The sequence below is a fragment of the Brachyistius frenatus genome, unplaced genomic scaffold, assembly GCF_029030835.1.
Source record: "Brachyistius frenatus isolate BFR_SWC_R1_liver_20210118 unplaced genomic scaffold, ASM2903083v1 Contig_302, whole genome shotgun sequence".
NCBI classification, from domain to species: domain Eukaryota; kingdom Metazoa; phylum Chordata; class Actinopteri; family Embiotocidae; genus Brachyistius; species Brachyistius frenatus.
This window is the reverse complement of record NW_027210901.1, coordinates 357,408-370,117: the sequence shown is the minus strand read 5'-3', so window position 1 is coordinate 370,117 and position 12,710 is coordinate 357,408. Positions and strand designations below refer to the sequence as shown.

Sequence of the window (12,710 nt, the reverse complement as noted above, 5' to 3'; positions counted from 1 at the left end):
TATAGTATGACTTTTTTATCATATTATAGACGACATGCTATAGTATGACTTTTTTTATCATATTATAGACGACATGCTATAGTATGACTTTTTTATCATATTTCAGACGACATGCTATAGTATGACTTTTTTATCATATTTTAGACGACATGCTATAGTGTGACTTTTTTATCATATTTTAGACGACATGCTATAGTATGACTTTTTTATCATATTTTAGACGACATGCTATAGTATGACTTTTTTATCATATTATAGACGACATGCTATAGTGTGACTTTTTTATCATATTTTAAACAACATGCTATAGTATGACTTTTTTTATCATATTATAGACGACATGCTATAGTATGACTTTTTTATCATATTTTAAACGACATGCTATAGTATGACTTTTTATCATATTTTAGACGACATGTTATAGTATGACTTTTTTATCATATTTTAGACGACATGCTATAGTGTGACTTTTTTATCATATTTTAGACGACATGCTATAGTGTGACTTTTTTATCATATTTTAGACGACATGTTATAGTATGACTTTTTTATCATATTTTAGACGACATGCTATAGTGTGACTTTTTTATCATATTTTAGACGACATGTTATAGTGTGACTTTTTTATCATATTTTAGACGACATGCTATAGTATGACTTTTTTATCATATTATAGACGACATGCTATAGTATGACTTTTTTATCATATTTTAAACAACATGCTATAGTATGAATTCTTTATCATATTATAGACGACATGTTATAGTGTGACTTTTTTATCATATTTTAAACGACACGCTATAGTATGACTTTTTTATCATATTTTAGACGACATGCTATAGTATGACTTTTTTATCATATTTTAAACAACATGCTATAGTATGACTTTTTTATCATATTATAGACGACATGTTATAGTATGACTTTTTTATCATATTTTAGACGACATGCTATAGTATGACTTTTTTATCATATTTTAGACGACATGCTATAGTATGACTTTTTTATCATATTTTAAACAACATGCTATAGTATGACTTTTTTATCATATTTTAAACGACATGCTATAGTATGAATTCTTTATCATATTATAGACAACATGCTATAGTGTGAATTTTTTTTATCATATTATAGACGACATGTTATAGTATGACTTTTTTATCATATTTTAGACGACATGCTATAGTGTGACTTTTTTATCATATTTTAGATGACATGTTATAGTGTGACTTTTTTATCATATTTTAGACGACATGCTATAGTGTGACTTTTTTATCATATTTTAGACGACATGCTATAGTATGACTTTTTTATCATATTTTAGACGACATGCTATAGTATGACTTTTTTATCATATTTTAGACGACATGCTATAGTGTGACTTTTTTATCATATTTTAAACGACATGTTATAGTATGACTTTTTTATCATATTTTAGACGACATGCTATAGTGTGACTTTTTTATCATATTTTAGACGACATGCTATAGTATGACTTTTTTATCATATTTTAGACGACATGCTATAGTGTGACTTTTTTATCATATTTTAGACGACATGCTATAGTATGACTTTTTTATCATATTTTAGACGACATGCTATAGTATGACTTTTTTATCATATTTTAGACGACATGTTATAGTATGACTTTTTTATCATATTTTAGACGACATGCTATAGTATGACTTTTTTATCATATTTTAAACGACATGCTATAGTATGACTTTTTTTTATCATATTTTAGACGACATGCTATAGTATGACTTTTTTATCATATTTTAGACGACATGCTATAGTATGACTTTTTTATCATATTATAGACAACATGCTATAGTGTGACTTTTTTATCATATTTTAAACGACATGCTATAGTCTGACTTTTTTATCATATTATAGACAACATGCTATAGTCTGACTTTTTTATCATATTTTAAACGACACGCTATAGTGTGACTTTTTTTTTCGTGCCGGTCTTCACAGCAGTGACCACCTGATCGGTTAATGATCCTGTTAACTACATCAAAGTTTTTGGAAGGTGTTCAGCTAGCAGTTTCCCTCTACTCCCTGTCTTTGTGCTAAGCTAAGCTAACAACATTCCAGTCCGATAGTCGTCCTTTGACAGGAAGACGTGGACCTCCTGAGACGTCGGAGCGCTCGTCTACAGATCCGATGGATCTCAGATTGTGACAGGAGACGTTTAGCAGCTACAGGACGTTGCTGTACGTACCTCCGTATCCCTGCCCGTTGTAAGGAATACCGACACACTGGGAGGAGTCGCAGTATCCAGGAGGTCCGGGAGGTCCGCGGACTCCGGCGTAGCCCGCACGTCCGGGTGGACCGCGAGGTCCAGCTGAGCCTGAAGGGCCTTGAGATCCGGTCCGGCTCTCTCCTGGAGGACCTGGTGGGAAAAGAACCAGGAGTTACACACAACAAATTCACCTTCGGCTCTCCAAAAATCATCCTTCTGTCACATTTTTTTATAGATTTCCTTCTTTCGTTCCGTTATTGATCAGGTGAACTTTGACCCACTTCTTTTAAAGTGAACGTACCTGCGGGGCCTCTCGGTCCTTTCTGTCCAACTCCTGAAAGTCCTCGTTCACCTTTCTCTCCCGCAGAACCTGAAAAAAAAACATTGAGTTAGAAGTTATTAATTAAAACATGAATAGTGTTTCGAAATGAACATGTGAATCACTCGTTAATCATAATAATAATACAAATAATAAAAACAATAATAATAATGTTCAAAAGTTCCAGCTGTAAATGAAACCGTTAAAATGATGTCAGTAAAATCTGAGGAGTTATAGTCTACAGATGTCGGTCTTTAACTGGGTCCAGTTCTCGTGTGGTTCTGGTGACGGTTCTGTGTTTTAAATGAACTTGCTGCAGTTCAGAGTTCAGAGGTCACAGTGCTCCTCTCAGGTGTGTTTCTGTACCTCTCTCTCCCTGCTGGCCCGGTAAACCAGGACTTCCGGGGAAACCGTTCCTTCCTGCGGCACCGGGCTCTCCGCGGGGTCCCTGCCTGCCGGGAGGTCCGGCAGGTCCCGCCGGTCCCGGGTTGTTGTTGCGGTAGTTATCGCTGGGGATCTGGTTCAGTAGCGAGTTGACCCGAGTCATTTGTTCTGGAGGAAAAAAAGGAGCGTTACAACAAAGTTCAACAGGAAGTGACGGACAGACGGACGTGGAGATGAAAACGTACCGTTGACTAACTGCACGCACACTTGTCTGGCGATGGAGCGCATCATGTTCTGAGGAGCGAAGTCGCCCTGAAGATGGAACACAGGAAGTGAAGAGAGAGAAACAGGAAGTGAAGAGAGAGAAACAGGAAGTGAAGAGAAAACACAGGAAGTGAAGAGAAAACACAGGAAGGTTCATAAAACAGAAAACTTCTTTACTGTCAATCATTTCTTTAAAGGTTTAAATCTGAGAATAAAGCTGCCTTGTTGTTTACGTATCTAGACAATCAGGAACTGCATTTCCCATGAGTACTTGCATGAAGAGGCACAGGTGTGTTTAATATTCACAGATCGGTTGATGAAGCAGCGACAATAAAATCTGTCTGAACATCCGAGTCAGCGTCTTTGTTCTCGTCGTCCCGACCGACCCGATAAGAAAATAAAAGTTCAGAATCTCTGACTCACTCTCTCTCCTTTGTCTCCTTTGGGTCCGATGGCACCCTGAAAGCAGAAAAGCAAATCGGTTAATTAAACCGTTCCAACTCCACGTGGACACTGATGGTCGCCATGGCAGCAAGGACACTCACAGAAGGACCCGACTCTCCCTGGTTTCCTGGTTTCCCGCTGCCTCCCGATACTCCCGGAGATCCCGGAGGTCCCTGAAAGCAAACGAGAAGTCAGAGAGCGGCTCGACCGGACCAGAAGATCGACCGAAAGTGGTCCTGAGATGGTTCTAGATCGTAGGAGTCCCACCATCTGTCCGGCCGGGCCTCGAGGTCCCGTCTGTCCTTCCTTCCCTGGAGGACCCTGCAGGTAGAAGATGAGAACTGAGAACCAGAAGAGACTCTTTGTGTTTAAAGGTTAAAATCAGCCTTCGTCTCTCACCCTCACTCCAGCGGGTCCGATGGGACCGGCGGCACCAGGAGGTCCCGGGGAACCCTGCAAACACCAGAAAGAAAACGTGTCGGATCAGAGGGTTCCGACCGCCGTCTCCGTTCGCTCAGAAACGTTTTCTGCTCTTTGATGCGTCAGATTTACGAGCAACATAACACGTCCCAGATCCGTTTTATCGGTCGTCACGGCGCCGGGCTGCAAGCCGTTAAAAGCATTTGCTCCGACGAGGTCACCTGCAGCGCCGTCAGCTCCGGCCACGTGGAGGCGGAGCTTCACTGGAGGAGCAACGAGCGGATCGATCGGCCGGACAAAGGAAATGTGACGCTCTGCAGGAAGGCTGCAGCGTCGTGGGTTCGAATCCCAACAGAAACACTCCGAAGACGAGGAAGGAAACTCTGACAGGTGACGTTCACTGCTCACAGAAAGCAGTTTCTCAAACAGCCACTAGAGGCTTTAGTCCATCATCATCTTTGCTAGATCTGATTGGAAACCTGACGATACTACGTCCCGCCCACCGATAGCTGTAACCTGACTGCACCACAGGCCTGTCAATCAAACAGACACGCCCCCAAAACCAGGTCTTCTTGAATCTTCTTTTCTAATGAATGAGGGATTATTTTCAGATGGACCTCCAGAAAACTAAGAAGAAGGAGTGACTTTAGCTAACAACACCGAGATAACTGATGGACACATTTTATTCACTTTGGATTTGATGAGAGAAGTTGAATGGGAGTCTATGGAGCCGGAGGCTTTTTGGAGCCGACCTCTAGTGGCACTCGCTGGTATTGCAGCTGAAGACACTTCTGGATCAGAACCATTTTACAGACCTGAAGCTACGAACTCTTTTATATCCAGTCTGTAGTTTTATATCCAGTCTGTAGTTTTATATCCAGTCTGTAGTTTCCTTCCAGTCAGACTGAAAACAACCTTCGTTTCTCTGAATCTCTAAGCACCGAGTTCAACCGCCGTCTAATCTGAACCTGATCTGACCTTTGACCTCTGCTCGGTCTGTCTTCACTGGTTCTTTTCTTAAGGAAGCTGCAGAAACGTCCTCCTGCTCAGAGTCTCAGAACGAGTCCTGACGTTCAGGTGGAGTTCAGGTGTCTCGTTCTTCCTGCAGCTCCTCGTAGATTTAAACCAGCGCCGTTAATCAGCCCGACTGGCTCTTGGCTCGTTCTGCGCTGGAATTTAATTTAGATTTGATCTTCAGAAACTCTCTGAGTCCTCTGCAGCTGTCAGAGCCAGAGTTTATCCACCGTTTCCTGTTTCAGAAACCTTTCAGAGCTGCACTCACCTTCTGTCCCGGCAGACCGGAGTCTCCGGGGTCTCCCTTTGGTCCTGGACGGCCCTGAAGGAAAAAAACAACAACATGAATAAACAAGCAGCTGAGTGAGTGACAGGTGGAGGAAGTTCATGTTGGGAGGAAGAAACGAGGACTTTAATCCTCTGAAGCTGATCAGGAATCAGAGGAAGATCTGATTAAAACTAGAACTTGAATCAGGCGTCATCATAAAAACTGAAAGTGATTAATGTTGCAGTCAAAGTTCCTTCTGATCAATAATAATGACGAGCAACAAAAAAAAAAAATGGAAATCCAGACGAAAAAAACTCGCAGGTGATAAAAAGTTTTAAATAATAAAGTTATTCCTGGGCGTCTACTCATCGGAGGGTTTTTTGTCCCTGAGCGTTGACTCGTAGGCGACAGGAAGTTGGTCAGCGACACGCGTCATCGGTCCCAACGGAACATCCTGCTGGACGCTTCTCCAGCATAAATATGAAAATGTCAAAAGTAGAAAGTCAGGTGAGCGTCTGTCGTGTGTCGAGGGAACGGTTCCGACTTCCACAGATTTATTTCTCGTCCTCGGTACCGCAGATGTGGAAGAAGGTGAGTCTCTGCTGCAGATCCTCCTCCGCCTGTAAATCACCCCCATCACCCTCTCTGTGTGTGTGTGTGTGTGTGTGTGTGTGTGTGTGTGTGTGTGTGTGTGTGTGTGTGTGTGTGTGTGTGTGTGTGTGTGTGTGTGTGTGTGTGTGTCAGGTGTGTTCACAGACGTACAGCCTCTCCTGGAATCGACAGCCCGCTGGGTCCCTGAGGGCCCGGCAGACCCATGGGCCCCGGTGGTCCGAGGTCTCCCCGCGGACCGATCGGCCCCTGATGAACACAGAGAGGAGGTCCGATAGAAGAATTAAACACAGAGAGGAGGTCCGATAGAAGAATTAAACACAGAGAGGAGGATGTTGTTTAAACTTGAAGCTGCAGATGTTAAAATGACAGAAGAGGATTTTCTGACGGTACTTACAGCAGAACCGGCCTCTCCTCTTTCACCTCGGGGGCCTTTGCTGCCGGGAGCGCCCTGACGAGAGACGAGAAGGTTGGAAAACATCCAAACTGAAACATCCTGAAAACCTCGTTTCAGCTCTTTAAACATTCACCGTGTTATTCAGCATTTCAGAAAAAGGATCAGAAATGTCGTCTTCCTACGTTACCCACAATGCAATGGGTCCGATACTCAGGTGTGTGATGCTCGCAGCCAACGCTCCGACGTGTCTCTGGACATTTAACTCGTCACACTACAGATTTATGAATATTTGAGTAGTCATTACTTTCTTCCTTATTTCCTCCATCTGGTTGTAATACGTTACTCCCGTCAGAAGGTGGCGGTAATTCACCTGAAAGCTGTTTGTCAACCGTCATTAATCGAATAGCAGTTAGAAAATTCTGAGCGATATCTTGAAGTCTCGTCCCTCCGTCACACAGTTCTGGTTTTGGTTGAATATCCAAATCGTTTACTTTTTCCATATTTAATGAGTTTTGATGAAATGTTGTTCACGTTTTAGTGACGCAAGACATGAAAATATTTAGCGGCTTTGCAGATACTTTGAGGAAGAATGTTTTTTACTAATTAATCTATAAACAAGCCGGATTCAGACATCTAACAGTGATTTATGGATTTCCACAATGGGAGCTGAACAGGAAGTGTTAAAATCCACCACGTTTCAGATCAATAAAAATGATCAGCAGAATCTGTTCAATAACGTAAAAGTGAAGCTGCAGAGAAACCTTCGATCCCGTCACATGTTCCTCTGAGAGCACATTTACTTCCTCACTTAGAGCTCGTTTTTCTCTCCACTGCTTCTTTTTATGGTTTTTAATAAAACATTTTTCCTCTGCGGTTTCTGCTGCCTGATTTTTGAAGGACGTTCGCCGCAGAAAATCTCTTCGCAACTCCTCGTAAAATCTTTTAAGAGAGGGCAGAAGGTAAACTGTGGTGCCGGTCTGACAGCTGACGAATGAAACTCCTCCTCCTCCTCATCCTCCTCCTCCTCCTCCGACTGATGGGACTGTAACGCTGCTGTTGGTCTAAACTGTTCTTATTAGCAACATGTTTTTGTCCATGTTTTTTCTGATCAGGCAATAATGGGACCACATTTCACTTTCAAAACTCCATAAACTGGTCTCTTCAGTTCTCGAACGTTTACAGAGTGTTGTTAAAAGAAGAAGTGATGCAGCACAGCGGTGAACATGACAATGAGAAAATATAAACTTTTAAACACTGGAAAACCTTTTTAACTGTAAATAATTTAGAGTCTTTAATATGTTTTTGGACAGGCAGGCAGGCAGACAGACAGACAGACAGACAGACAGGCAGACAGACAGACAGACAGGCAGACAGACAGGCAGACAGACAGACAGGCAGGCAGGCAGACAGACAGACAGGCAGACAGGCTGAAGGTCTCACCACTGGTCCCTGAGTTCCCGGCTGCCCGCTGGCCTCCGAGGTGCAGGTGCAGGCGTTGGGAAGAGATGGACACTTCAGCTCATCTCTCTGGTGGACAAAGAAAAGAGACGTAACGATGAGACGATGAGAAGATGACAGAAAAGTCTCGTCCACGTTCAGCTGATTGAACATCATGAACCATTTTCTCCAGTAGAAGCTGAGCTGAAGTGCTTCCTGATAAAACGTTCCCCGACGCTGCCGGTCCCTCCGGAGTCGACTCAGCGTTTCCGGAGGTGAAACTCTGGAACAGGACGAAGAGCACATCCGACTCAGAGCGCCCTGGAGAGGCTCCGCCCACTAAGAAAAACCAGAAGCAACCTGCCAGTAAACCAGAGCGGTTCCCAGCAGGAGGTCCATTTTCTGCCTCAGAGTTCAGCACCACGAGGAAATCACACAAAGGAAAGCAGCTGAGGAACCTGAAGGTGTTCTGGGCGGAGGACGGAGCAGGTCGAGCCCTGCAACTGGTCTGAATTTAATCTGGTCAGATGGAGAGCTTCACCCAGAATTATCAAAACAAACCTTCCAGGCAGCGAATGTCTGTTTCCTTTCAGTCACAATAAAAAATGAATCTTTTGGTTTTAATTTGTTGGTTAAAGAAAAATTTAAAAAAAAGCATTTCTCAGCCTCCAAAGATCTTAAAAATGATTGTTAAACAAGAAAAAAAAGGTTGTTTCTTTGTTTTCTTTATCAGCAGACGTATTAACACTAATAATTTGATCTACTTCCTGGTTGGACACCATCGAACCAAGTAGTTTCTGGTTCTGTTTTTTCTCGTTGGAGACGACGGCAGCTTTTCTCGGAGTTCTCTGCTCGTGTTGCAGACGGTCTGGTTTTAAGATAATCCAGCAGAGTCCTGAAGAATGAAGCTCAGTCCGGACCTGAACTCGTCCGTCTGTCTGGGAGGATTGGATCCTTTAATACCCGTCAGCAGCTGTCGCCGCTCCGCAGCCTTCGAGAGAATAATCCGCCGGAGCCGAACGCTTTCTTAGAAACGTTTTGGACGTGCAGCTGCAGACGTGCTGCGCTCGCACAAAGCTTCATTTGTTCCGGCGTCTCTGGAGATCCGGACCCGAAGCGAGAAGCCTTCACAGTGAGAAAGACCCGAGTCCAACAGCCCGAGCAAATATTTAACCGTCTCAGAACCGGCGTTCTTCCCTCGGCGGACGTCGAGAAAAACATCGTGAACACGCTGCTTTATATCCGACTCTGTTAAGGCTGCTCTGATCGATAACTTCCACATTTACCATCAAACGGTTTCATCCACGGAGAAAGTTCAAACTTCCCTTCGTCTCGTTTTAGTGTCTTCCAGCGAATGTTTTGTTTTTTAACGCCACGACTTTTTCTGCTTTTGGCTGTGAAACTCGTATTCATCGACAGTCGGAGAGCAGCTGGTGAACGAGGAGCTGCTGGTGGAGCCCGAAGATGGAGCAACAAGACGTCGGTGTGTCCACGTTGTTCTTAAAGATGGAAACACAACATGCGTCCAAACAGGAAGTCCTCGTTCACTGTTTGGTTGTTTATGGTTGAATTCAAAAGGATTTCGGAGGGAAATCTTCCTTCATCAGACGTTTCTATCTGGATGAAGACGAGGTGATGAAGACTCCTCAGAGTCGGAGGAGCATGGACACGCTAAACACGTTAAAGACATGTTAAACACGTTAAAGCTGAAAGGCTTGGTGTTTCCTGGAGGTCGAGGTTTCTTACCATTGATGGGAGGTCACAACATCTGTCCCTGCTGGTCCACGCCAGGCTGCAGACGATGTCGAACATCTGGATCTGGAACTGAGGAGGAGGAGGAGGAAGATGAGGAAGAAGAGAAAAACAAACACATGTAAAGGCAGCAGTAGCTCCTTGCTGTCCTGTTTTTAGTTATTTTTTATTTTTTTATTTTTTTAACTGTATGACGATAAATGCTGTGAAATATGAAGCTACTAAATCAGAAATTAATCTCAAAATTAATAAAACACTCCAGGAAGTTTGTAATAATTTGGATAAAAAGGAAACTTAAAAACTAAAAACTTAACTTTTAGGAAACATTTTACATGTGCCTGCTGTTGTGTTTAATTTACTGCAAACAAAATCCTTGTCTAGTCAACTTGAATTAAAACCCATTAAAACCCATTTAAATCCATTTAAACCCATTAAAACCCAGTTGAACGTTGAACGTTGAACGTGAACGTGAAACGTTGAACGTGAACGTTGAACGTTGAACGGTTCCTCCTGCAGACGTACTGTTGCCGACGCTCCTCTGGAACCGATGGCCTTCGACATCTTCCCCAGAACCTGGTAGCCGTCGCTGGACGTGTTTCCTGCAGCTTTGATCTCCTTCTCCGCCACCTCCTGGCAGTCGATGTTGAGTTTGACGCCGGTGGATGAAACCAGGATGTGGAGCTTCAGGGAAAGACGGAGAGGAAGAGATTTTACCGGAGAAACTCTTTGTTCCACGACCAAGTTTCTGCTTTTATTCGCAGCGGCCGGCAGGTTGTTGGAGGATGAGGAGGCTGCAGTCGGTCAGTCGGTCGGTCGGTCGGTCGGTCGGTCAGTCGTTCGGACTCTAACAGCCAATAACAACACGGACCCGATGACACCGAACCGGCCAACATCCAGAGTCCAGTTTCACTCTCGTCGGGCTGGAAAATCCTCCGACGTTCCCGATGAACAATTCTCTGTTCTGGATCACGTGAGCCGCTACTGGCACGAGACCCGCCAAAATAAGAGCAGGCTGAATATAGAACTTCATTCATGTTTCAGGCTGGAGGTTTTTTTCAGCAAAGAGAATTTCAAATTTCACACTGAATATTTCAGGAAGTAATTTAGTCAAAAAGTAGAGATCTGCAATTTGTTTCAGATGAACAATATCAAATATACTGTTTCCTCCAGTTTGACTTATTTCTGCTAAAGATAACAGTATTCAGGTGTTAAAGGAGATTACAGAGCCTTTTAAAAATAAAAACAAATATTTGTGTTTTCAGATTTATGTCGAAAAAACAGGGAAGTCGGCCTTTTTGTAGGTTTTTGACAAGAAAAACATAAATCAACAGCAGCTTCCACCTTTCAATAAATCCTCCAGAACAGTGGACCTGACTGCAGCCTGTGTTTTACAGGCTGACCTTTGACCTCTCATACCACGGAAGGTTTCGAGCTGCAGGCTGTCACAGATGGAAGATTTCATCTGACCTGGAGGTCAGCGGGACAAGTTTGAACGTTTATCTGCCGTCGCTCAGCCAGTCGGCGTCCATCGATAGTTGGACACGTCCGACCGTCCTCTAACGTACAACACATCTCCGTCGATGACGTCGCTGAACTCACCTTGTGGAAGCTGCCGTGGAAGATCTTCTTCACCTCGCTGCTGTCGAACGTCACCCTCTGGATCTCGCCGCGCTCGTCCTTGTTGTAGAAGGACACCGTCTGAGCGGAGGCTGCGAGACAGAAGGAACGTCAGTCTCTCGTAGAGCTCATCGCTCGCCGCTACGAGAACGCCAGCGGTCACTCACGGTCGATGGTGACGCCGGTCTCCGGTTTGTGGTCTTTGCTGGACACCTGCCAGATGTCAAAGGCCTCGGCGGGCGAGTCGGGCAGCAGGCGGAACATCAGGATGATGGTGTAGGCGTGAGGGAGGCCGTCGGGGTGTAGCTCTCTGTTCGCCGAGCAAAACAAACACAGACGGAGATCAGCTTCAGGTCAGGTCTGAAGCTCCGCCCACTGAGCTGCCGCCCGGCGGGAGACTCACGTGGTGGGCTGCGTCAAGAAGGCGTTCTTGTGGAGTCGATACGCCGTGAAGCTGTTGAAGGAGCCGGTCTCCATGGAGACGCCTTTGACGTAGCTGTAGGTCTTCTCCGTCAGGTTGAACGCTTCGAGCATCCTGAAGCCTGAAGAACAAACCGGGAGTTTAGTGTTGGACGGAGGAAACTGGAGCAGCCGGGTTCATTCGATGCTTCATATTTACCAGGTGAAGTGAATCCGTTCAGGAAGATCAGAGGACACGCTGGAAGAAACAAACAAACACGTCACCGTCAAGTCTTCGTCTGAAACGGTCTGCCGGCTCGTCGGCGGCCGCTGACTCACATGAACTCGCCGTTTCACAGATGAACGTGATCAGGTTTTCTTTGATGGTGTCGAAGGCGTCGAAGTCGTCCACCACGAACACGTGTCTCTCGCTGGGTTTGCTGCCGATCTCCTGCAGCTCCATGAAGTCCACGTCGGCCACGCCGATGGCGAAGACGCTGTAACCTACGGACGGACGGACGCGGGCGGTCAGAGGACGAGCGACGGCGGGGGGACGACTTGCCGGCGGATCGTCTCCGACTCCTGCTTACCCGCGTGCTGCAGCTTGGCGGCGTTCTTCTTCACCTCGTCCTGCGAGCGTCCGTCCGTGATGGCGACGACCACCTTGGGCACGTTCCTCCTCATCCCGTTCTCCACCGAGAAGCCCTTCTCGTACGTGTGCTTCAGAGCCACTCCTGCTCGACGCAAAGGAAAAACCGTCAGATCGGCAGCCGATCGACGAGCTGGCCGTCTCCGTCACGGAGTGATCGTACCCGTCTTGGTGTTTCCTCCTCGGTAGGGGATGTGGTACAGCGACGCCATGGCGACGCCTTTGTCCTGGTAGGCGTTCAGCTTGAACTCCGTCTTGGCGTCGTCGCTGTACTGCACGAAGGAAACCTGAGAGGACGAACACAAGACTGAGGTTGGAAAGAAATCAGCGCACGGGCTCAGGAACACGTCTGTGAACACAGCTCATCGCTGCATCCGCAAACGCAGCTTAAAACTCTCCGAAGAAGAAAGCAGATAGAAACATGATGCCGTTTCGGTTGCTGCAAGCAAATTCAAAATAAACATAAAACAATCAAATTCAACATTTGAT

The 12,710-nt window shown here is 45.0% G+C and overlaps 1 protein-coding gene and 1 long non-coding RNA gene across 3 annotated transcripts in view; both read right to left on the bottom strand.

Annotated features, from left to right (window-relative positions):
- Window positions 1-525: 525 nt before the first annotated feature.
- On the bottom strand, window positions 526-1,846 carry LOC138635308 (uncharacterized). Its single transcript, XR_011312114.1, has 3 exons — window positions 1,803-1,846; window positions 583-619; window positions 526-543 (listed from the first exon to the last, which is right to left on the bottom strand). It is a non-coding gene; the product is annotated as an uncharacterized lncRNA (long non-coding RNA).
- A 187-nt stretch (window positions 1,847-2,033) lies between these two features.
- Window positions 2,034-12,710, bottom strand: part of col12a1b (collagen, type XII, alpha 1b) — an 85,148-nt gene continuing 74,471 nt past the window's right edge. For both annotated transcript variants that reach the window (XM_069722724.1, XM_069722725.1), the window contains exons 54-74: window positions 12,385-12,508; window positions 12,163-12,306; window positions 11,912-12,076; window positions 11,793-11,831; window positions 11,577-11,715; window positions 11,341-11,483; window positions 11,156-11,265; window positions 10,079-10,237; window positions 9,551-9,628; window positions 7,808-7,894; window positions 6,368-6,421; window positions 6,124-6,219; window positions 5,362-5,415; window positions 4,059-4,112; window positions 3,927-3,980; window positions 3,761-3,832; window positions 3,639-3,674; window positions 3,197-3,263; window positions 2,934-3,119; window positions 2,550-2,618; window positions 2,034-2,398 (exon numbers count right to left, since the gene is read on the bottom strand). In XM_069722724.1, the coding sequence (XP_069578825.1) occupies window positions 2,205-2,398; window positions 2,550-2,618; window positions 2,934-3,119; window positions 3,197-3,263; window positions 3,639-3,674; window positions 3,761-3,832; window positions 3,927-3,980; window positions 4,059-4,112; window positions 5,362-5,415; window positions 6,124-6,219; window positions 6,368-6,421; window positions 7,808-7,894; window positions 9,551-9,628; window positions 10,079-10,237; window positions 11,156-11,265; window positions 11,341-11,483; window positions 11,577-11,715; window positions 11,793-11,831; window positions 11,912-12,076; window positions 12,163-12,306; window positions 12,385-12,508 (2,124 nt within the window). In that variant the 3' untranslated portion in view covers window positions 2,034-2,204. The remainder of the gene's footprint in view (window positions 2,399-2,549; window positions 2,619-2,933; window positions 3,120-3,196; window positions 3,264-3,638; window positions 3,675-3,760; window positions 3,833-3,926; window positions 3,981-4,058; window positions 4,113-5,361; window positions 5,416-6,123; window positions 6,220-6,367; window positions 6,422-7,807; window positions 7,895-9,550; window positions 9,629-10,078; window positions 10,238-11,155; window positions 11,266-11,340; window positions 11,484-11,576; window positions 11,716-11,792; window positions 11,832-11,911; window positions 12,077-12,162; window positions 12,307-12,384; window positions 12,509-12,710) is intronic.